General features: G+C 38.5%; 1 protein-coding gene across 4 annotated transcripts in view; it reads left to right on the top strand.

The window, feature by feature from the left end:
* The window catches only part of LOC101484206 (caskin-2), a 57446-nt gene that overhangs the window by 6772 nt on the left and 26836 nt on the right, over positions 1-23838 (top strand). For all 4 annotated transcript variants that reach the window (XM_014411679.3, XM_076887205.1, XM_014411676.3 and 1 more), the window contains exon 3: positions 18799-18850. In XM_014411679.3, coding sequence (XP_014267165.2) covers positions 18799-18850 — 52 coding nt within the window. The remainder of the gene's footprint in view (positions 1-18798; positions 18851-23838) is intronic.

The raw sequence follows: 23838 nt of genomic DNA, 5'->3' as shown, positions 1-23838 counted from the left end.
ATGGAGTCAGATTTCTGTCTAAAAGCAAAGGGACTAAACACTACAGTTTTCAAAATAATGGACCACAACTAAGATGCAACAAGTGTAATTTTTTTCCCCTTTGCACAGATCAAACGAGCCTCAGCTTGTACACAAACTAACGCAACAGCACCTGACATACAGTGAAAGACAAAACAGGGAGAATGGATAAACTGTCTGCTTTTCAGCAAAGAGATAAGTGCTTAGTTTGTAACAGTGCAGGAGGATGTCTCCTCTTCTCTCCTTTTGGTTATTCTTTAGGAGTTTGGCGACCAAAATGGGCACACAGGTACAACTTAAGCTGTGCCTACACTGGAATTAATTTGCTTGTCGTGCATCACTTTGAAGCTGACAGCTAGTTGACCAAACAGTTTGAGTGAGGAGTTTTTCATATTGTGATGCTGTTACACCCTGCCCTCCACACAGACCTCGCTGAAACCTGAATCCTGCTTTAAAGCTGTTCTGTTTACATATCTTTTCAGAGTTAGTTAGCGATACACATACGAGGTAATAATGACCTGGTGCAAATAACACTGAAGCTCAAAACAAGCATCATGTCTTTTAAGTAAGTTGCGACTGAAAAGCAGTGCTGTTTTGAAACAAATTACAGTAATCTGCTGCTAAGGATATTATAATAGCTTTATTGCCTCTGTGAGCTGTGTGTCCCAGCCTCTCAGCCTCAGCTACTGCTATAACTGTTTATTAGTGGGTATTTAACTAGATTCAATTTTTTTAAATTCAAAGATTCATCTCAAAACATTTGTCAAATATGTTAAAAGTCTGAATATGAGCATTACTCTCAGCGTTATCTCTCTCAGTGCTGGGTTTAGGGACCTCTGCCAGTGAGGGCTTGTCCTGAAGGGGATTAGCGATGGCACTGTGGCTGTCTTGATGGATGATGAGCTGAGAAGGGAGGTTTCTTCTCTCGATCAGCCATCTGCTGACTTCAGGTTAGGTGCTCAGTCAATTTAGCTGGAATCACCACAGCCGTTTTCTTTTTGCTTAGCTGTTGCAAGCAAAGTGTATATAGATACACAGAAGGCTGTAGGCTGTGGGTAGCAACTCAGATTCACAGCTTGACCCGTAAAGTCATTTTTATGTGGGTGTTGTTTGCCTCACCCTGGAAATTATTACTAGAGGTTTTTCACAGGCCTCCATGATTATAATGTCTTTCATTGTAACACATGCTTGCTTTTATCTTGACCCTTGGTCCAGCCCACCCTTTTGTCACAAGTACTAAATACAAGGTTATAGTTGGGCAAAGAGCAGCAACACAAAGGCAAAAGAGTATACCGGTACTGTGCTATTGCATGCACTTTTAGATGTGTATATAATATACTGATAGCTCACCCAGCAGATATTATGCCAAAAAAAGTCTGCAAGTTGCAGGATTATGTTAATTAGAGGTTGTTTTTCACTCATTTTTGATTAATTGACCAGCCCTAGTTTAGCTAATAATCTCCAAATATCAGCAATAAATTATACCACCATTATATCTTAGAGTGAAACCTATATTTATATATTTACCCTAGAATATATATATATATATTTATCACCAAGGTGAGGTTGGGTGGATTGTTCTTTGGCAGGCATGTGGTCAAAAATCTCCACACACTGACTATATTGGTATAGACCTGTCACGGGTACATTAATATAGATTTAGACCTTATACATAATAATGAAAAAAAAGATCATTGGTGTAAAATTGAGTTTGTCCAACAGCATGGTTCCGACTTGTTCAGCTCAAGCCAAGATGTTTAAAGAGCCTTCGGTCAACAAGATCTACAGTGGGGCAAAGAAGTATTTAGTCAGCCACCGATTGTGCAAGTTCCCCCAACTAAAATGATGACAGAGGTCAGTAATTTGCACCAGAGGTACACTTCAACTGTGAGAGACAGAATGTGAAAAAAAAATCCATGAATCCACATGGTAGGATTTGTAAAGAATTTATTGGTAAATCAGGGTGGAAAATAAGTATTTGGTCAATAACAAAAATACAACTCAATACTTTGTAACATAACCTTTGTTGGCAATAACAGAGGTCAAACGTTTACTATAGGTCTTTACCAGGTTTGCACACACAGTAGCTGGTATTTTGGCCCATTCCTCCATGCAGATCTTCTCGAGAGCAGTGATGTTTTGGGGCTGTCGCCGAGCAACACGGACTTTCAACTCCCGCCACAGATTTTCTATGGGGTTGAGGTCTGGAGACTGGCTAGGCCACTCCAGGACTTTCAAATGGTTCTTACGGAGCCACTCCTTTGGCGGTGTGTTTTGGATCATTGTCATGTTGGAAGACCCAGCCTCGTTTCATCTTCAAAGTTCTCACTGATGGAAGGAGGTTTTGGCTCAAAATCTCACGATACATGGCCCCATTCATTCTGTCCTTAACACGGATCAGTCGTCCTGTCCCCTTGGCAGAAAAACAGCCCCATAGCATGATGTTTCCACCCCCATGCTTCACAGTAGGTATGGTGTTCTTGGGATGCAACTCAGTATTCTTCTTCCTCCAAACACGACGAGTTGAGTTTATACCAAAAAGTTCTACTTTGGTTTCATCTGACCACATGACATTCTCCCAATCCTCTGCTGTATCATCCATGTGCTCTCTGGCAAACTTCAGACGGGCCTGGACATGCACTGGCTTCAGCAGCGGAACACGTCTGGCACTGCGGGATTTGATTCCCTGCCGTTGTAGTGTGTTACTGATGGTGACCTTTGTTACTTTGGTCCCAGCTCTCTGCAGGTCATTCACCAGGTCCCCCCGTGTGGTTCTGGGATCTTTGCTCACCGTTCTCATGATCATTTTGACCCCACGGGATGAGATCTTGCGTGGAGCCCCAGATCGAGGGAGATTATCAGTGGTCTTGTATGTCTTCCATTTTCTGATGATTGCTCCCACAGTTGATTTTTTCACACCAAGCTGCTTGCCTATTGTAGATTCACTCTTCCCAGTCTGGTGCAGGTCTACAATACTTTTCCTGGTGTCCTTCGAAAGCTCTTTGGTCTTGGCCATGGCGGCGTTTGGAGTCTGACTGTTTGAGGCTGTGGACAGGTGTCTTTTATACAGATGATGAGTTCAAACAGGTGCCATTCATACAGGTAACGAGTGGGGGACAGAAAAGCTTCTTACAGAAGACGTTACAGGTCTGTGAGAGCCAGAGATTTTCCTTGTTTGAGGTGACCAAATACTTATTTTCCACCCTAATTTACGAATAAATTCTTTACAAATCCTACCATGTGGATTCATGGATTTTTTTTTCACATTCTGTCTCTCACAGTTGAAGTGTACCTCTGGTGCAAATTACTGACCTCTGTCATCATTTTAAGTGGGGGAACTTGCACAATCGATGGCTGACTAAATACTTTTTTGCCCCACTGTATGTAGAAAAAGTAAAATTTAATTGCACTTGCTCATGATCACAGAGGTTCTCTGACATGGTCCTCTCTGTGCAGTGTGTAACAGTTTGCGGTCAGCTCTCCCAAGGCTGCTAACTGGGCCGTCTTCACCCATAATGGGGGCTGTGGGTTAGTGGGGTTAGCTGTTTTTTTGTGTGTTTCAGTTATTTAAAGTTGAAAGAATTCCATTGTAAAAAGACTGATGTTCAAAAAATTACATGAAGTTCGTTAAGTTTTAACAGTGTTAACACATAGCTAAGATAAGAGTTGACCAAAATAATAATATTTGTGATTATTATTATTTGTGGTATAAAAGGCTTGCCTTAATGTGTACGTTGACTTCTTTGGAGGTCTGTGTTTATTTGATGAGTCGCTTTTCTTTTTCATGGGCTAAATGTTCAGAATCAATTTGATGAAACACTAAAAGACTTTTAAACATGTCACTTTTTATTTTATTAAAACAATTCCATGTAACAAAAGGTGGAAATAAATATCAATCAAAAAATATTGTCTACACATTAGCTGTTTTAAGCATATTAGTGTATTAGAGCACAAGTCAAGGTAAGCTGAGAAATAGCTTGTGAGCTACATTGCTGAAAAGCTATTGAAAAATGATCTAATCTTTTTCAGTGTACTCTAAATAAGATCAGACAATATTGCACAAACTACATTTTAAAGAAAGTTGTGATTCTTGATGTTTTAGAAGGTGGAAGTATAGAAAGTTTGCCACTTTACACAAACTACTTTTTAACACAAAACTATAAAAACAGTGACATTTTGTGAGTTATGTGCGCTCCACTGAGATTTGTAAGATTTGTAAGATTTTTATGGCTGCTAACGAGACCACTTGTTTCTCTGCTGCGGAAAAGCACAGTGAAATTTATTGCAAGAAATTGGGCTTTCTGATTGGGTGCTTGCTCAAAAATTCTGCTCATACTACAAAAAGAAGTTCACACTTCATACCAGGCTTCCTACTGATTAATCATTAATGACCTTTCTACAAAACTATATAATTTCTAAACACTAGTTTTCTAAACAAATGTGGGGATTTCACATCTTTCACATCACACAGCAAACCTACAGTATAGTCTCATTAAGTATTGTGTCAATACTGTGGTCTTATTTTAAGGTCTGTTGGTAGTATTGCATCTCATTTTGACATGTTTTCTTTTTTGTTCTGGGCTGGTTTACAGTCAAACTGGCTCTTTACATACAAAGTTAAACCTACAGATGTACAGATCAATCTAACCCTAACATTTAACTACAATATTTAACTGCAAAGGTTAGGTGTGAAAATACCTAAAACACCAGTCAAAAAACTCTAAATACTAAAGGCTACCAAAAGTGAACGTAGGATTAGATAATAATTTGCACAACACAGTTATCAGAAGTTAGTTCATAGTTAAATGTTAGTCGTTCAGGCCTGAGGAGCAGGGTTGAGGACGTGAAGGGCTGCAAACTGAAGTGTAATTTATGGTACCAGAAATTTGTCCATCTGTGTACGCAGGTTTTAGATCTCACCCTGGGTCAACACACCTGAATCAGATGGTTAGACATTACCAGGCCTCTGCAGAACTTCAAAACATATTGAGGAGCTCATTTAACCATTTAAACCAGCTGTTTTGGATCAACGACACATCTAAAACCTGCAGGACACTGGCCCTTGAGGCCTGGAGTTGGACACCCCAGGTGAACAGGTTTCCATTTGTCCAGTTAGCAGAGAGGGGTTTTCAGTCACTACAGACGTTCTCACTTGCTGTTCTCCGGAGTCCTATCTTTCTAAAATGTAGTCTTAAATTAGATGAAAATTAAAAATGTAACTTTTTCAAAAAATGACAAGGATGGTGTCAGAATTTTCCTTAAAAATGCTAATGAATATCGAGTATTTCCTGGGTTTCGGCATCAAGTTGGAAACTCTAGCATTGCTACAACCCTTATAGAGTTAGATCTATTTTAAGATGAACAATAATTTCCATAGCTACAACTAAGATCTATGCAAAAACCTGCTCAGACAACCTTTATGTAATAATTCCTGCTAGAGGTATTGTAAAGAAGTGTAGTGCGTATGTCAAGAAATGTCTCTAGCATGCCAAAGTTAAGTCAGAAGAATCCAAACCTAATGCTTAGCTATAAAAGTCTTGGTTTCAGCTTGTCTTTTCTAAAAACAACCCCCACTTACACTTCCCTCATCCCTGTACCTTGATTTAGGGATAACCCATCTGGCTAAATGTCAGATTAGAAGTCTGTTAGACTTGAACGAATCTAAGTGTCTGTGTCTGCATGCAATTAAGTGTCTTTGTGCAGACTGCCACATGTGTGCTGTGTTCTTGAGTATCCAGTAGTAGCACATGAATGCATTTCACTTCTTTAACTTTTGTCCCGTCTCATTAGTTTTGAGTCTTCAGCAGCAGGGTGCTGTAGTTAGCCCATTAGCTAACCGGCTAACTGGGCTAATCAGTCTTCTACTTTATTACCCAGACAGCTGGGTGGCAGCCAAGTAGTGTGTGACAAGCTCTGGAGTTCACCTACTCTTCTACACACATTAATCCTGACCCCTTTCCTTCCCTGACAGATGGGATAGCCTGTCTAGGATTGCTATTTAATTACTAAAGTAATTAAGTAGCATGTGTGTGGTTCCAATAGACAGCACCACTTAATCTAGCACAACTAGGCTTTTATTACATGCTCCAGGCAACACATAGTTGGAATTGGAACTCATCTTCAGGGCTATCTTCAGGTCTATTATGTATTTCTTGCTAAAAAGAACAAGCTGCCAGTCAGGCAGGTGAATGATTGTGGCATTCAGATTGTGGCTACGGTGTCGCTGCCTCCACATGCCCTGGAACAGTTTTCTTGTGTTTGGATATGAATCTGTGATGCAATGAAAGAGAACAAATCTGTATCTGTAGGCAGCGTAGTTTGACTTTGTGGAATTACTTGCGTGCTTGTATAGACAAGGACATGTGATTGTCTGACATGGAGGTGTTTCAGTGTTTATTTACTGGAACGTGTATGGACGAGGAGCATACTTTCCAAATGCATCTTGTAGCTAATGAGCATCAGCAGGAGACGCTGTTTATGTTGCTTTGATCCTCTCATTTTCTCATTCTTTTCTCTTTTTAACACATTCATTTACATTTTATCATTTGCAACTCTTCATGTCTCTTCCGCTGATTTGAATGCAAATAAAAATCCCATCCTGTGCTGACTTTGTACTCTGTTCATTGTAAGAAGAACTGCCAGGATAACAGGATAACAGTGTCTTGGATGAACAGATCAGTGTGTCTATGTTAGGCATCTGTGACATGGAAAGAACAAGCGGATCTGATGTTTTTAGGTTTTCATTTTAGTTGTTTTTCAAATTCTGGATTCTCAACAGCCCAACAAGGATGCAGAAGGATGTGAGGTTTCTACGATGTGAGACTTAAAGTGTAACATTATTAGAACTTTATCCCTTTATTCCAGTGCCTTAAATGCTTTGAGTGGCTGTCAAAAACTCTTTTCCCCACGTTGTTTCTATATTTGCCTGTAGTTGAATGTGGAGATGATTCGCTTCTTTATAATAATAATGCTGATAACTGTTTTAAAGATATTTACATAGGCACTCGAAGCAGAGATAGTAACGTGAGCGTCACATTGTAGCTTAGATACATTTGTGTTTTAGTCAGGTTACCTCTAAGCTTGCAAATGCAATTCAGGTCATATGAAATAGTAATTTTTCCCATGCCTTCTGTGCTTATTTGATATATTGATTAATATCAAAGCAAATAAAATGTCAGTTAATTAGTATGGATGATGGGGTTTGTGTCATGGCTGTTACGTTTTGTTTGATTAGAGCAGTCCGTGGTGTTGTAGCTTCTGTCCTGGTTTGTGTCCTAAAAGAAGAGTTTGGGATCTTATGCCTAATTTGCAGAGAGGACAAACTGAACTCTCTTCTTAAGCTAGAAAGAAATATTACAGCTTTTCCATCTGTGTAGTAGAGTCGGGCTTCATGTAGCTGTAGCTGCAAGTTCAATAATCATTTGATAGTTAACTTAGTGGAGGGGGTCAGTAGCTCATGGTCAATTGATTTTTGTTTTTTACACCTCAGCAGCTGGATTGGAAAAAGCCTCAAGGCTGTGCTGCTGGCACGATTTTGAAAGTGGAGTGAGCAAACAGCTGGTGGAAGATGAGTCATTCAAACTGTACTTTGTGTCTTTGCTTGATAACAGTAAATACACAACAAATGACCCAGGTAAGTTACCTTCGAGGCTGTAACCCAAGTACAAATGAAATAAACCAAATATAGAGCATACAATTAAAAAATAAATACGATTTGCAAAAACGGGTGCACACAGCAGACTCCTTAGACAACTCCACATCATCAAAGAGCTGATTATGAGGTTATGAGCCAGCACAAGTTGTGCAAGCAATACACAAAAGTTTTCCAGGCTGGTGAACTTTTGGTGACCGGTCTCATATTTCCTCTAGTATTTGGAATGACTGCCTCGCCACTCAGTGAAGACAAAAGAAAGAGAAAGGAATGTCTCCTTAGTCGATCTATCATAATGTTTTTTGTTATTAAGAGGTGTTTCAATCCTGGTATGTGGCTCTTCCTTTGCCTCTTCAGTGGTATATCTGTTCTCCATTTGTGGATTAACGTTTTAGCTGGATTAAATTGTCGGTGTGATCCCAGCTTCTTGCTACTTTGAAACAGTTGTTGGATTGGCTGTCAGAGCAACATATCCGGAAGGTCAACCTTACTAGGAAGCAGATTTATCCTATGTAAACAAGATTACATTACTTAAATAATGTTGCTTTGTAAAATCCTTCTAGTCGTGGCTGCGCCATTGATATGGGAGGCCGGTTGCAATCGTTGCTTTCATAAGAGAGAAAATAATCTGTGATTGCCGTGATGTGTTTGTGTAACCAGACTGATAATTTAGAGAGGTGTAATGTATTAGCATTCTGTATTAGTGGCTAAATTATGGTACTTCATGGAAATGAAATATCATATACCTTATATAGGGTTGTTAACTGAACCCAAACCATAGCACAAGGAGCAAGAATGTCCACTGACCTATTTTAACTGAAATTAAGCCACTGCTCCTGCATCCTTTTAGCATGTCCAAGGAACAATTTCCCCCTACAATCCAGAGATTACTACAGTGGCTTGCAAAAGTATTCGGCCCCTTGAACTTTTCCACATTTTGTCACATTACAGCCACAAACATGAATCAATTTTATTGGAATTCCAGGTGAAAGACCAACACAAAGGGGTGCACACGTGAGAAGTGGAACGAAAATCATACATGATTCCAAACATTTTTTACAAATAAATAAATGCAAAGTGGGGTGTGCGTAATTATTCAGCCCCCTGAGTCAGTACTTTGTAGAACCACCTTTTGCTGCAGTTACAGCTGCCAGTCTTTTAGGGTCTGTCTCTACCAGCTTTGCACATCTAGAGACTGAAATCCTTGCCCATTCTTCTTTGCAAAACAGCTCCATAACTGCCCTGTGACGGCCTCAGAGGTTGTCTAAGAGAATATTGGGAGCAACAACACCATGAAGTCCAAAGAACACACCAGACAGGTCAGGGATAAAGCTATTGAGAAATTTAAAGCAGGCTTAGGCTACAAAAAGATTTCCCAAGCCTTGAACATCCCACGGAGCACTGTTCAAGCGATCTTTCAGAAATGGAAGGAGTATGGCACAACTGTAAACCTACCAAGACAAGGCCGTCCACCTAAACTCACAGGCCGAACAAGGAGAGCGCTGATCAGAAATGCAGCCAAGAGGCCCACGGTGACTCTGGACGAGCTGCAGAGATCTACAGCTCAGGTGGGGGAATCTGTCCATAGGACAACTATTAGTCGTGCACTGCACAAAGTTGGCCTTTATGGAAGAGTGGCAAGAAGAAAGCCATTGTTAACAGAAAACCATAAGAAGTCCCGTTTGCAGTTTGCCACAAGCCATGTGGGGGACACACACCTAACCACATACAGCAGTTATGTATGTCTGAGAGCACACTTGTCCATCGCCTGTGTATTGGATCAATTCCTTTAAAGTTACATTTAAAGCGTATTGTGCTGGATATATTTGTATAGCTATCAGGTTCATTTTCACAAAAATTATAGCCTCTTTCAAAGCATAGGTACTGATTATGGGTTTTTTCTATTCCACCCAAGCAGATAGGTACACAATGTACTCGTAATGCTAGTGTTTACTTATGTGCTTCTCACAAGTGAACAAGAAATTCACTGTGTTTGGTTCAAAACAAGATGACGTTTTGTCATTCAGAGGTAATTCAAACCTTAAAACCTGATCTCAGAGTATGGTGATTCACTAGAGAATACAAAAGTACTACCAAAGTACACCCAGGAAGTAATCATTCCTCCAAGACCAATATTTTTGTTATTTTTAAAACAGTCTAACAGAGCTTCGGGTCTTATAATTGTGGAAGAATGCATGAAAAATGAAGGAGGGGCAGCAAAGTGACTTGGGTAAACATGATTTGAATGGTATGTAAAGTGTTTAGTTGCTAGGGTGCAAGGTTGACATGTTATGTAATATGAAATGTACAGCTGTGCGCATGTCTCCTGTGTACATTCACACTGGTTCATGTGCACGCTGCACAACAGATCTGTTTCATTTCCATACTGGCTTATTGGCAGAGAATATTGAGTGTGTCTGACCTAGTTGCCAGCAGCACCATGGGAGATTACTTTCTTCATTTTTAACAATGGAGCAAATTTATTGGATAATGCAGCCCGGAGCTGTTTTGATATTAAGGGTTTTTCTCAAGACCCAGTTCAAGCGCTTATTCTTATAGCAAGCGATACAGCGCTGGAGCAATTGATAAAGAATTGATGAAGCCAAAGTGTGTCACTTTGCAAGTTTGGTGTATGTGCATGCCCTCGGGTGTGTGCCGTGTGCTGTTTACGGTCCTGTCTTTAATGAGTAGTTTTAGTAAGCTCTGCAACTCACTTGAACATGCAGTTCTCATTTTCATTCACAGCTCATGTGCTACATTGCGTCCCTGCACAACTGGGGGTAAAACAAAAGGTGTTCTGTTGCAGGTGTTAGTCTGCTAGGAAACCCCATTTGGCTGCCACTCAGTTATGTATTTAAAGACTCATGGTGCTCTTGCTGTAGGGCTTGTTTGTCTGTGCAGGCAGATGTATATTCCTCTGCTCAGCCAGCTGCATTAATATGCATTACATGCTGGGCTGTGGAGCTATGCCTTTGCAGGATTATACCTTATTACACCTGACAAGCTGCTGTTCTCTGAGGCATATTAAATGGACACACAGTGACACTTTGGTCAATTCCAAATTTGAAGTTTCAAATTGAATGAAATGTCAAGCTGAATGAGGATATTTAGTAAAATCTGAGGTGAAACTAGTAATAACTTTGGAAAGAGTTTTGAACAATATGGCAGAAAGATTCAACTTTTCCACTTGCTGATAGCATCATTTTACTACAGCGATCCTCTGGTGTGTAACTGGTAAGTGTATTTATCCCAGCAATAGTAGGGGAACAGTCTAGAAGAGAAACTGCGCCGCCAGGAATTCAATTCAAGTAAAAATATGCAAGTTCCTCATCTATTGTATTGTATTGTATTGTATTGTATCTTTATTTGTTTCAGACATATAAAACAAAAAACAATATATACACACTACATATATTTTCATTTACAGATACGAATATATATGTAGATATACACACACACACACGTATGTGTTCAGATAAACAAAAAATATATAATGAAATAAAACAAAATCGTCTGACATAATGTAACAATGTTTGGTCTGAAAAGGAGTAGGAAGAAGTATGAACATACTTATTAATTCCTACCCCTGCTCAACATCTTATTGATCCCACATAATTCACCTAATTCCCATCATCACATACTCCACACGATACACGAGGAGAACCTATATAAACTTGGCTACCGTGATTGATATAATTTGGATATAATTTGATATTTTTATACATACAATGGGTGATCATCTTTATCGGTATCATATTCTTCCAAAATCAGTTTTCGAAGTATTTTCATGAACTTACTAATTCCTGAGCATTGCTGTAGATCTATAGTAAAACTATTCCACAGTTTTACCCCATAAATAGTGACACAAAAGGTTTTAACCTTTGACCGTGCTTTAAGAATCCTTAGATTCAATTTCCCCCTCAATTCATAGTCTCCTTCTCTGTCATAGAACATCCTCTGTATATTTCCTGGTAACATATTGTATCTGGCCTTGTACATAATTTTTGCAGTTTTATATTTTATAAGATCCATAAACTTCAGTATTTTTAATTTCAAAAACATGATGTTAGTATGGTCTCTAAATCCTGCTTTATTAATCATCCTGATTACTTTTTTTTTAATTTTACATATTGGTTGAAGTGCAGTTTTATATGTGTTTCCCCAAATTTCCACACAGTATTCCAAATATGGCAATATAAGTGAACAATAAAGTACCCGGAGTGATTTGGAAGGCAAAAAATATTTAACTTTACTTAGTACGGAGATGCTTCTTGACAGTTTGGCTTGTATATGCTTTATGTGAGGTTTCCAGCAGATTTTGTTGTCTATTATCACACCCAGAAATTTTGTATCCGAAACTTGCTCTATTTCAACATTGTTTACTAATAATTTTGCTCCTGCATCTTTTTTACAATTTCCGAATAACATAAATGTAGTTTTTTCCAAATTTAATGATAGCTTATTTCTATCAAACCATGTTTTCAGTTTAATCATTTCTTGTGTGACAATTTCCAAAAGCTGCTGTAAGTTCTCTCCAGTACAAAAAATATTTGTATCATCTGCAAATAGAATAAACTGTAGTATATCTGATGTTCTGCATATATCATTGATATAGAGGATAAACAGCTTTGGTCCCAATACTGACCCCTGCGGAACTCCACAAACAATGTCCATACACTCTGATTGATATTCACCAATTTTCACAAATTGCTGCCTGTCTCTCAAATAACTCTTTACCCATTCTAACACCACTCCTCTAATGCCGTAGTACTCCAGTTTATCAAGTAATATGTCATGATTAATTGTGTCAAAAGCTTTTTTTAGGTCAATGAATACACTAACTATACATTGTCTTTTATCTATATTGTTGGTGATATTTTCGATCAGTTCCATTAATGCCAATGATGTTGATCTATTTGATCTGAAACCATACTGACTATCCATTATTATTTTGTGTTTATCTATAAATTTGTCAAGTCTATTACTAAAGACTTTTTCCAGTATTTTTGAAAATTGAGAAAGTAGAGAGACAGGCCTATAATTTGTGAATTGGTGTCTGTCACCATTTTTAAACAGTGGTGTTACTTTACCCATTATATTGTATATTATATAGCTTTCTTGTTATATGTAAAATTGTATTTATTTAAATTTTTACTTTTTAATTATTTTACTTGCATTTTTTAATCACTTTTATATTTAAATATATTTAAATGTTCATTTGCTATTTATCTAGGGAGTGAAGAGTAACGCAATTTCTATTCTCCGTATGTCCTGTACATGTGGCAGAATCGACAAATAAAGTTGACTTTGACTTTGACTTTGACTTTGACTTTAGCTGTTTTCATTTGTTTTGGGAATGTACCAGTTTGTAAGGACAAATTGCAAATGTGTGTTAAGGGTTTGGAAATGCCCTCTATCACTCTCTTAACGATTTCCATATCAATGTCGTCAGAGTCTGTAGAGTTTTTTGTTTGTGATTTCCCAACAATATCAATGATTTCCATTTCTTCCACCACCGTTAAGAACATTGAATGAGGATTGCGGTCAATGAGTCTAGTTTCTTTCTCTACAGAATCTGTTATATCAGGAATTGTTTCAGCCAAGTCTGGCCCAACACTTACAAAGAATTTATTGAACTCATTTACCACATCTCTCATATTAGTAATATTTCTATCATTATTTGCGAAATACGAAGGATAGTCTGCCTGCCCCGAGCCCTTTTTGATGATGGTATTTAATGTTTTCCAGATCCCTTTAATATTATTTTTATTCATAATCAGTAATTTTTCATAGTATTCCTTTTTACATGACCTTAAAATACTCGTTAATTTATTTTTATATTTCTTGTATTTATTTTCAGCTTCTGTACTTCTGTTCAATATAAATTCTCTGTATAAGGTATTTTTCTTCTTACATGCATTTTGCAATCCTTTTGTAATCCATGGGCACTCTGCATATTTTTGTTTTTTACTATATTTCTTTACTGGGCAATGACTATTATATAACAGTTTAAATTTTCCTAAAAAAATCTCATAAGCTTTATCAATATTTTTTTCCTTATACAGCATATTTTATTGTGTTTTGCTGTTTAACCTTCCTGTAATTGCTGTTATACACTATAAAAACAGGTAGATGATCACTGATGTCATTAATTAGGAGACCACTTATGGTTCTATTTTCTATTTCATTAGTAAATATATTGTCTATTAGGGTTGCCGACTGTGCTGTAATCCTGCTGGGCTTAGTGATCACTGGAAAAAGTCCCAAGCTATACATTGTATTAATAAATTCCTCTGTCGCTCTCTGCTTGTTTGGATTTAGTAGATCTATGTTAAAATCCCCACAAATGAACATGACTTTTTGATTTGTCCTAATGAATGTTTTATCTACCCACTCCTTAAAAATTTCAATATTAGAACCTGGTGTTCTATATATACAGCTTACAATGACATTTTTCTCTTTTCCCATACTAATTTCTATTGTTACACACTCTAATATATTATCTACCGCCATCGTCATTTTTTCTACCATCTTGTATTTTAAATTTTTATCCACAAACAAGGCCACACATCTATGAAAAGTACAAGTGTTTAAAGATGAGTTTATTTGAATGACTGTACTTTTGGGTGGTTTAAGTTGCAGTACTGCATCATATTTTGTCACTGTTGTGTCAAAAAATAAAGCTTTTTTCAGCTTTTTTGCCTTTATGCATACATACATTATGGAGCCAGAGTAAAGCAGGGTTAGTCTCTGCTCTCCCTTGGTGGTTTGGTTTGAGGGACTGTATTTACTCTCTCAGTAATCAGTGCACTTAGATGGATGTGCTCCTCAGATAAGTGTTTCCCTTGATGAGGTCTTTACCACAACCCATGGTGGGGGCGGTTGTCCCAGCCCACAACTCCTAAATCAAGTGTCCTTCTCTGCTGTTGTAAATGAGAAGTCTGTTAGGGCGTAATTGGGTTTGCATATTCTGTGGGATAAGTCCATGGACTGTTTTCCAGATATAGAGGGAAAACTATAATGACATTCCAAAGAGACTAGCTTGCAAGTAAACACTGGGATTAATGCTATGTTTTTGTCAAAAGGCATTTAAAAGACTTTTCTGTCTTTCTGATATCATACTGAAAATACAGACACTACAAATTACATAATTGGCTATCTGACATATTACATTGCAGAGTTGCACCTTAGTACTTGCTGCTGCTTGCTTAAAATGTAAAAATGAAGAAAAACTAATTAGTTAGGTAGCAGTACTTGCTATTTTCTTGTACAGTGTACAAAATGGCAACAAACAGCATAAAACATGATGTTATTTCCAAGTGAGAAGAATTAAGCCAATGCGAACATCCCTCAAATCTTTATTCTATCTGAAGGCCACCATTTGGCAATACAAATGTACTCTTTCCTATTGAGTTTATGGGATTTGCTTGTGGGTCATATTGACTACAAAATTGTCTGTTTTAGAAGTCTTGGTCATACTGTGTTTCATTGGCTCAATGAATAATTATTTTTCGATCACAAGTCATTACCCAGTGAGCTTGCGGTTTTGCAGTCAGACGCGCTGCTTCCTCAAGTCTACTTTTATGGAGCAGAGATGGTGAAAATGCTAATATCAAGGCTTCAAAATGGGATTTAAGAAATCAGTGGATGACTTCATGCTTCCATCTTTTATATTGCTAATGTGTGTAGCTCATAGACAGTGTAGTGTATAATGACATACTCTTGGGACCTGGAGGAAAACTGCAGCATTTTAGTAATTTTTTTAAATGAAGGTTCTGGTTGTTGCCATCAACGAGTTATCTCGTGCCAGCATAGAGACAGAGATAAACAGTAGGCCTTTATACACAAGTGTGTATTTTGGCTTTATGCATTTATTTTTTACGCAAGTAGATGATGATCAAAGCCATTTTAAACAGAGTTTTGCAGCTGTATAAACTAAACCAACACGGATCTCTGTCAGCTCCAGTCTTGTTGAAGGAGACAAAAATAAGCAGGCCAGCTTTTTTTCTGCTCTTTCTTTTTAATTTATATATTTCCAGCAGGTTTTTCCCAACATGAAGAGGGTTCACAGCCGTACTCGTCTGATCTTGCAGCAAGACTTTCCACAACTCATTTACATGTTTTCTTTCACCTCACACATACATATACACTAAAAAGAAACTTCCCCCTCATATTACCTGAAACTCATTTCTCCTCCTGCTCATCTCATCTCTTCTGATTGTTCCTCTTCCTTCATCTGCATTCTCTCCACATCAGAGTCGAGATCCGTTTTTTCTGTCCGGGATGCTTGAGCAACAGTAGTTTTGCAAACTGCTAATGCATCTGGTGATGCTATCAAAACACAGCACTGTGGGTTGGGGTTTTTTTTTTGGCTCTTTGTTCTGGCAGAGAGTGTTCACATCAACATCGTCTCATATCTTAGTGTTTAATCTTTTCATTTGGTCTATACACATCAGCTTTCAGAGGAGAGCAGACCCCGTCATTTCTCCATCTCTGCAAGAAAACACAATATTAGAGATTTACTACATCCCTTGTTACCAACTCTTAGGAATGACGTTGAGTCAAGATGCTGCTAATTGGATGTATGCTAATGTGAAAAGGAGGCCCTTGCTGCTTTTGTGTAAAGAGATAAAGAGCTAGGGCAGAAAAGTCGGGAGGCCACAGTTCATAGAGAGCTAACATGTAGGATTTCATGGTGGGCGTGCTATGTTAGGAATTCCAACTCATGTTGTAACTAGAACTCCTGAAAGGCTCTGTTCTTTCCTGGTGGCTGGGACATCTCAGACCCCGCTTTGGCACTGAGCCCAGCCCCTCTGTCTAATTATCAATGTGCCTTTTTGTGTCTTTGGACTCTTGTTTTTATGTATGTCTTCAGCAACATCAGCTCTACAAAAGGCCTGGAACTGCTGTAAAATGAACACAGCAACGTTAGGCGTGACTGTATTTATTCTCTATGCACAAGTGTTCAAACACTCTTACTGATTTCCTCACATGAAGTGAGAATTTCTAATTTATCCACTGAATTCACTGAAGTTTCCTAGAAGTTACCCAAATTGACCCGCATAAGTCTGTAAAGGTTAAATTGGATCATTAACGAACTTAAGTTTTACACACGAGTCATTACAGGATCGTGTCACTTTAAAAATCTAAATCCAAGTCATTTTCTCTTGATGACTTTTGTGGACTGGAAAATCAATATATCAGAAAGAAAGACAGAAATAATATTTAATCATTGCTCCATAGGTCTATCGTTTAGGAGGCTGAGGGGTAGCAGTGGCCAGACTCCAGCGAACCACGATAAAAGCCATTATCCACAAATGGAGAAACCTTGTAACAGTGGTGAACAGTGGCCTACCAAAAAGTTAAAGAATTTTGAGGTCAAGTCCAAATGCACTTCCTTGGGTTCAGTTTTCAGACCTGGGGATGTTCCTGGCAACTAATTTCTTAGTCGACTACATGAGGAAAAAAATGAGGCTAACCAGCTCGTCTAAGAAACACTCAGACACTGAGTTACATTTGTGAACCTTGAATAGGACAATGTCAAAAACTCAGACAAAGGCATTTGAAACCATTAATCACAATTAAAATGTTAACAGTTACACTAAACGACTTGTACGTCTGGTACCGAATAGTGATAACAACGATTAATTGTGTTGTCGCACACATCCCTAATCTATACCGTGTTCATCAACAATGCGGCCATTTTTTAAAGCGATGAAACCTGTTATCCATCCGTCTGCAGTCTGCTATTTGGCTCAAGCACTAATAAAAATGGTTGCAGCAAGGGTGGATGTCACAGTTTGCAATGATCAACATGTCAGCTGTAATCATAGCTGTAGAAACAGTGGACTGTTGAGTTGATGCTGGCAGTGTTTCAAATCAAATCAAATCACTTTTATTGTCACATCACATGTGCAGGTACATTGGTACAGCACATGTGAGTGAAATTCTTGTGTGCGAGCTCCACAAGCAACAGAGTTGTGCAAAATGCAACAGAGTTGTGCAAAATTTTGTGTTTCTACAAGTGCAACAAGTTTTCCACACTTCTGCACACCTCTACAGACACACACACACACACAGTCACATGTGATTTTCCACACCTGTGTGGGAAAACACAATGAAAGGAATTGACTCAGATGAATGGTGCTGATTTAGAGGGCCTGGTAATCTGGTTCCTGTGTGGGTCCTTGGTAGACAGTGGAGCCTTTACTTTGCCAGTCTCTGCTGTAGGATGAGAAACAATAGAGCTATGTGAGGAGCATTTTCATTTCTTTTTAGATGCTGAAGATGGATTATATTTGCTATCGGAGTGTAGTTTGGTATTAGTTAAAATGTGGCATTAAGGGTGGAGTGAAGCATTGGGATGATGTAAGATGTGAGTTGGATAGTTAAAGAAAAGAGAAATATGCACGTACAAGATTTAGTTCTGTCACACTGAAAGGTCTGACTTTGATATTTTATCAAACTTTTTAAAGGTTCCTGAATAAAATGTATTTATTTCATAACCGCTAAACCTGTTTGTTGGCAACTACTCTTCAATTTGAGTTCACCTCAGTTGTTGTGAGTCAGGATGATTGCAAGACAAAAGATCATTGCAGTGTAGTCTGTCTTGGAGTGCTGAATGAATGAGTGAGACATGGAATAAGAAGCACTGTCTCTTCCGAGGAGAGTGGGGAACAAAACAACAACAACCTGTAGTCAGTTAGGAAGACTGAACTGGTATATTTGCACCAAGTATATCTTTTATCCGTGCATGCTCGAGTTTTTTAAGCTGTCACTCTCAATTTTAAAGAGCTGTGATAAGATGCCGATGTAAATGAGGGCAAATCATACATTTCTGCAAGGTTGAATCATTTGGCTGCTGTGAGGGTGTCAGACTCGCTGTGAGATGGGGAAGGGTGAGGCAACGGGAGGCGAGGAAAGCTCTCCATCCTGTCAGGGATGTCACGTTGTTTGATAAAGGGAGTGACGACAGAGAGAAGTGCAGAGGAAAGAGAAACATTTTGAAGGCACACACAGGTTTGAGGGATTGGCAGAGCGCTCTGAATAAAAACAAATAGAATCAAATATGTCGGCAATGACCTGTTTTTGACCCTCTTGTCATTTTGTCCATGTCTGTCTTTTTCCAGAGCTGCTGGGCTCTACCAAGAGGCTCAACATCAACTACCAAGACTCAGATGGGTAAGAGGCGTGCATGTGTGTACGTGTTTATGTGCGTCTCAGCGAGAGATGAACACGAAGCTGAGTCAGTGGAATGCAATGGAAGAGTCATTGTTTCTTGATTGATGTGCAGATTGTGTTCAGTCTTCACAGAATGACTCACAGTAGAATCACACGCATGTGCTGACAGAGTGTCCTTCAGTTTTTACCTCACTCTTTGTTTTCCGATAATGTCTGTTAGAGCTTGGAGTAAAATGATTCTTTATATTCACTTAGATTCATTCTGACTTCTTTCAGAGGTTTATAGAAGATGTTACCTTTATTCCTGCAGTTTAAGGCTACAGACACTCTACGGAAAACAGTGACTGGAGACCACCGAGCAACATTATTGCAACCATATCCAGTCGAAGTGGTTGCATCAGGTCTGAGACCGCTCCTATTCAGTTGCTGCCTTCAAAGTGACTTTGGTGCATCATGATGGCGATGAATCAGAAATAAAACTGTGTTAAGATGGATTATCAGCTTATGAATGAATAGGGTTAAGTTGGCACTTATATGCAATATGTTTATTGCATATAAGTACCAACTAAATGTACCATAATTAAATGTGAAAAACCTCAAATCTGTTGCTCACTGTTTCTGTTTGCATCACAGCTGCAGTGCGGTACAGAGCCAGGGGCAGGCTTGCCACTGTCAGCGTATTGACAAACTAAAAATGAAAACAATAAGAAGAGGCTGAGGAAAACTGAATATGTTTATGATAGAAGGATGAACTCTGAAAATGCCGGGGACTGTGTTGCTCTGAGAACTGAGACTGAGGTGGAGCACGAGTTGCTTTATTACTATTCCTCCATATTAACATGAAATCTATGTGTCATTGGTGACATGTATGAGATGCTGACTGACACAAAACATTTATTTATTTATTATTTATTTATTTTCATTTTCATGTTTTTTTGGAGGGGAGGTCTCATGCATATATGTCTGGAGGTAGAATAGAGTAGATAGAATAGAATAATCCTTTAATTGTCCCACAAGGGGAAATTTGGTTGTATCAGCAGCAAAAAAACACGCATACACAAAAAGAACAGGACACAGAACAGAAAACACAATTTTTACATGTTTACATCATGGACAATAGCTACAGAGCAGAGTACAATACAGTTGTTAAATTTAGCGTACAGATAGTGTGCAAACAGAGCAGGATACTGAAAGAAGAGTGACATGTTATAGAGCGACATATAGAGTACATAGGGTGACATGTTATAGAGGGACATATAGAGTACATAGAGTGACATGTTATAGAGGGACATATAGAGTACATAGAGTGACATGTTATAGAGCGATATATAGAGTACATAGAGTGACATGTTATAGAGGGACATATAGAGTACATAGGGTGACATGTTATAGAGGGACATATAGAGTACATAGGGTGACATGTTATAGAGGGACATATAGAGTACATAGAGTGACATGTTATAGAGGGACATATAGAGTACATAGGGTGACATGTTATAGAGGGACATATAGAGTACATAGGGTGACATGTTATAGAGGGACATATAGAGTACATAGAGTGACATGTTATAGAGGGACATATAGAGTACATAGGGTGACATGTTATAGAGGGACATATAGAGTACATAGAGTGACATGTTATAGAGGGACATATAGAGTACATAGAGTGACATGTTATAGAGGGACATATAGAGTACATAGAGTGACATGTTATAGAGGGACATATAGAGTACATAGGGTGACATGTTATAGAGGGACATATAGAGTACATAGGGTGACATGTTATAGAGGGACATATAGAGTACATAGAGTGACATGTTATAGAGGGACATATAGAGTACATAGGGTGACATGTTATAGAGGGACATATAGAGTACATAGGGTGACATGTTATAGAGGGACATATAGAGTACATAGAGTGACATGTTATAGAGGGACATATAGAGTACATAGAGTGACATGTTATAGAGCGACATATAGAGTACATAGAGTGACATGTTATAGAGCGACATATAGAGTACATAGGGTGACATGTTATAGAGGGACATATAGAGTACATAGAGTGACATGTTATAGAGCGACACATAGAGTACATAGGGTGACATGTTATAGAGGGACATATAGAGTACATAGAGTGACATGTTATAGAGCGACATATAGAGTACATAGAGTGACATGTTATAGAGCGACATATAGAGTACATAGAGTGACATGTTATAGAGCGACATATAGAGTACATAGGGTGACATGTTAGTTTGCATCCTGTGTCATCTACCAAGTTGGACACCTGTCGGTGTTAATTATTGAAGTTAAGTGGCACAACTCACTAAACAGTACTATAGGGATGATTCTATATATTAAACCGTTTGTGTTGTTGCATTTACTGTTGAGTGTCTGAACAGGAAAGAATAGGACAGGGAATATTGCCCATATTGATTTGGCTAATCTTTAACTTAACATTCAGACATTATTCCAGCAAGAGATATTTGTTATGCACTAGCACCTATTGAGGAAGGGAAGGGAAAGAAATGTGAATGTTGCTTTGTGTGTGTGCACTGCTGAGAAAAGACACACAAAGCTGCTTTCATTGTGTGCTGATCTCTGTGTATAAATGAAACTAAAAGCCTAAAACATTGGAAAAGAAAGGAAAACAAGGTGTACTATATCATTGTGTTTTGGGATTTGCCTCCTCTCTTCTTCAGCTTGCTCTGTTTAGCTCAGTTCTGCTCTGTTTCAATGAAAAATCTTATCTTCATTTTAAGTATTATTGCAGAGAAGGAATATGTGGAGTTTGGCTCAAAACACTCTGAGTGAGAATTGAGAGTTGAGTAAAGAGTAAGAGACAGAACCAAAACTTTTGGCAATGCACTTACAGATTTGAGCCATCCAGCGGATTATGCATTTGTTTTGATACATTTGATCTCCCCTTGAATTTTAACGAACACTTAGCGGCATTTACTCACATATGAGATGCACAATAAGGTTTTCTGAGTGCTTTTCTGTGTTAAACTTAGTGTAATTTATACAAAATTGAATGCCACAAACATTAGTAACTCATTGTGTCTCGACTTGGAGAAATAAATGATGGAGCAGACGAGTTGCTCCTTGGCACAGTGACTGATCGCAGTGTGTTGGCAAGCTGTCCAACCGAGATAGTTTGGAGACAGGTTACCTTTGCAGTCACCTTGTGACCTAAACTGCTGTCCCAGGGGTTGAGGGTGCTGCATGCTCTCTGGGTGACCAGTTAATCGTTGTAACTAGTTACAGGTGATCCCAGACAGCCAAACTTAAATGCAATCACTTTTCATGGTCCCATGATGGTTACCAGCTTTTTTTCCTTTAGTGTGGCTGAGGCAGCAGGAAGTTATGAAGGCAGAGAAATAAAGCATCTTTGCTACCTGATGAGCCGTGTTCCAAATAGTATAGATAGGACAATGGTGCCAACATTAGCCTAACTTCTTATGATGTAGCATTCAGAATTGGCTTTCATGGAGCTGGAAGACGCGGTGCCATTGTTGCACCACTGTCCTGACTGCACTGTGTAGATATTTTTAAGGCCTATTTCTATGTCATCTTTAAGCAAAAAGAATATGAAAATATGAAATGATGTCCGTGCTCCACTGTGTCCACGTGTTGCCTGGTTATACTTCTGTGATCAGCCAGTGTTGGTTGGTTACATATGTTTTAGTCTTGTTTGAATACATTTGCAGACAAATAAACTGCTCCCATTAGGGCAGCTGTGAGTCAGTATTGTACTCTTTTATTATTTAGATTTTTTGGTATAAAGTAACCGCTTTTGATTCAGTTTGGCTCTTCTGTTCATCCTGTGTAGATATGCTTCAAGAATGCACATTTTATGTAAGACGTTTACTGTTTTTCCCTTCAGATGTACTTTTGTAGTTTTATTTCAGTAGGCCTTAAAACACGCAAAGAATCTCCCTTTCCAGACTGCAGTCTGAGTCTCAGTCTACGTGTGATGTGATTCTGTGTTGACTTAGACCCGCTGCGTGTGTCTACATGCAAGGTCAGTTCAGTGTGTGGGAGGCGACATACAATAGGGGTGCTGAAATCAAACATGCACGACTGCGACAAGACGAGTGCAGAAGGTGAACAAATCGTCTGCTGTCACCAAGTCAAAATTATCCCAGGAGGACATTTTCAGACGTGTTTGTAGAAAGTCACCGTAACTGATGACTCAAGATGAGTAGACAGGAATGTGAAAGAATAAATGGTGGTATATGTGTGCTGAGGAGACATCTGAATAATGTGAGTGATAAGATACGCCATCTCACAGTCTGCAGATACAGTTGGAGCTTCGGGTCTGGTCTAAACTCTAAAAGACCTTACAACTCAAGTTTCGTCTTGTTTTCTTTTTTTGGTGTACCTGGCCTCTTTAAAGCTAACTGTACCTAATAACTCTGGATCAAAGGAATGTATATATTATAGTTTATAATAATAGTTTATATCGATGTTTCTAAATACACATCTTGGATAGAAGATGGGACATAGGTCATCTATTTGTTCTGAACTGAACGTTTTGAAACCTGGACATTTTCTGCCTTTTAATGATGTAAAGTTCAACCTTTTGACATGAAAGTCTGTGGGTCACTTTGTGTGCCAGGAAGCTGTGTGTCAGATCTGCATGAACCTGTTGCTTAATGTGAGGTATCGGTAAAAAATTATCTGTTGTGACTACGTAAGTTTTGTTTCGCAATGACTGCATCAGGCTGTGACAAATCACCTGAAAGCATGAATGAAGCAGATATTTAATCCCCATGTCAGACGAGTGTGTCACAGCTTCAACTGTGGAGTGTTCACTGTGTTTCTGTCCCCCCAGAAAAAGCAAAACTCATCACCAAAGAATTTATGTCTTTAATTTCTCCCTTAGTCATCTATATCGTGACCTGACAGACACCCAGAGACAAACACTTTAGATTTTATCTCTGAAGCTGTGATGAACAAACACACTCACACATTTTCAAATTATA

Source organism: Maylandia zebra, linkage group LG8, assembly GCF_041146795.1.
Source record: "Maylandia zebra isolate NMK-2024a linkage group LG8, Mzebra_GT3a, whole genome shotgun sequence".
NCBI lineage: Eukaryota > Metazoa > Chordata > Actinopteri > Cichliformes > Cichlidae > Maylandia > Maylandia zebra.
The sequence above is the reverse complement of the archived record's forward strand: the minus strand, read 5'-3'. Positions and strand labels throughout refer to the sequence as shown.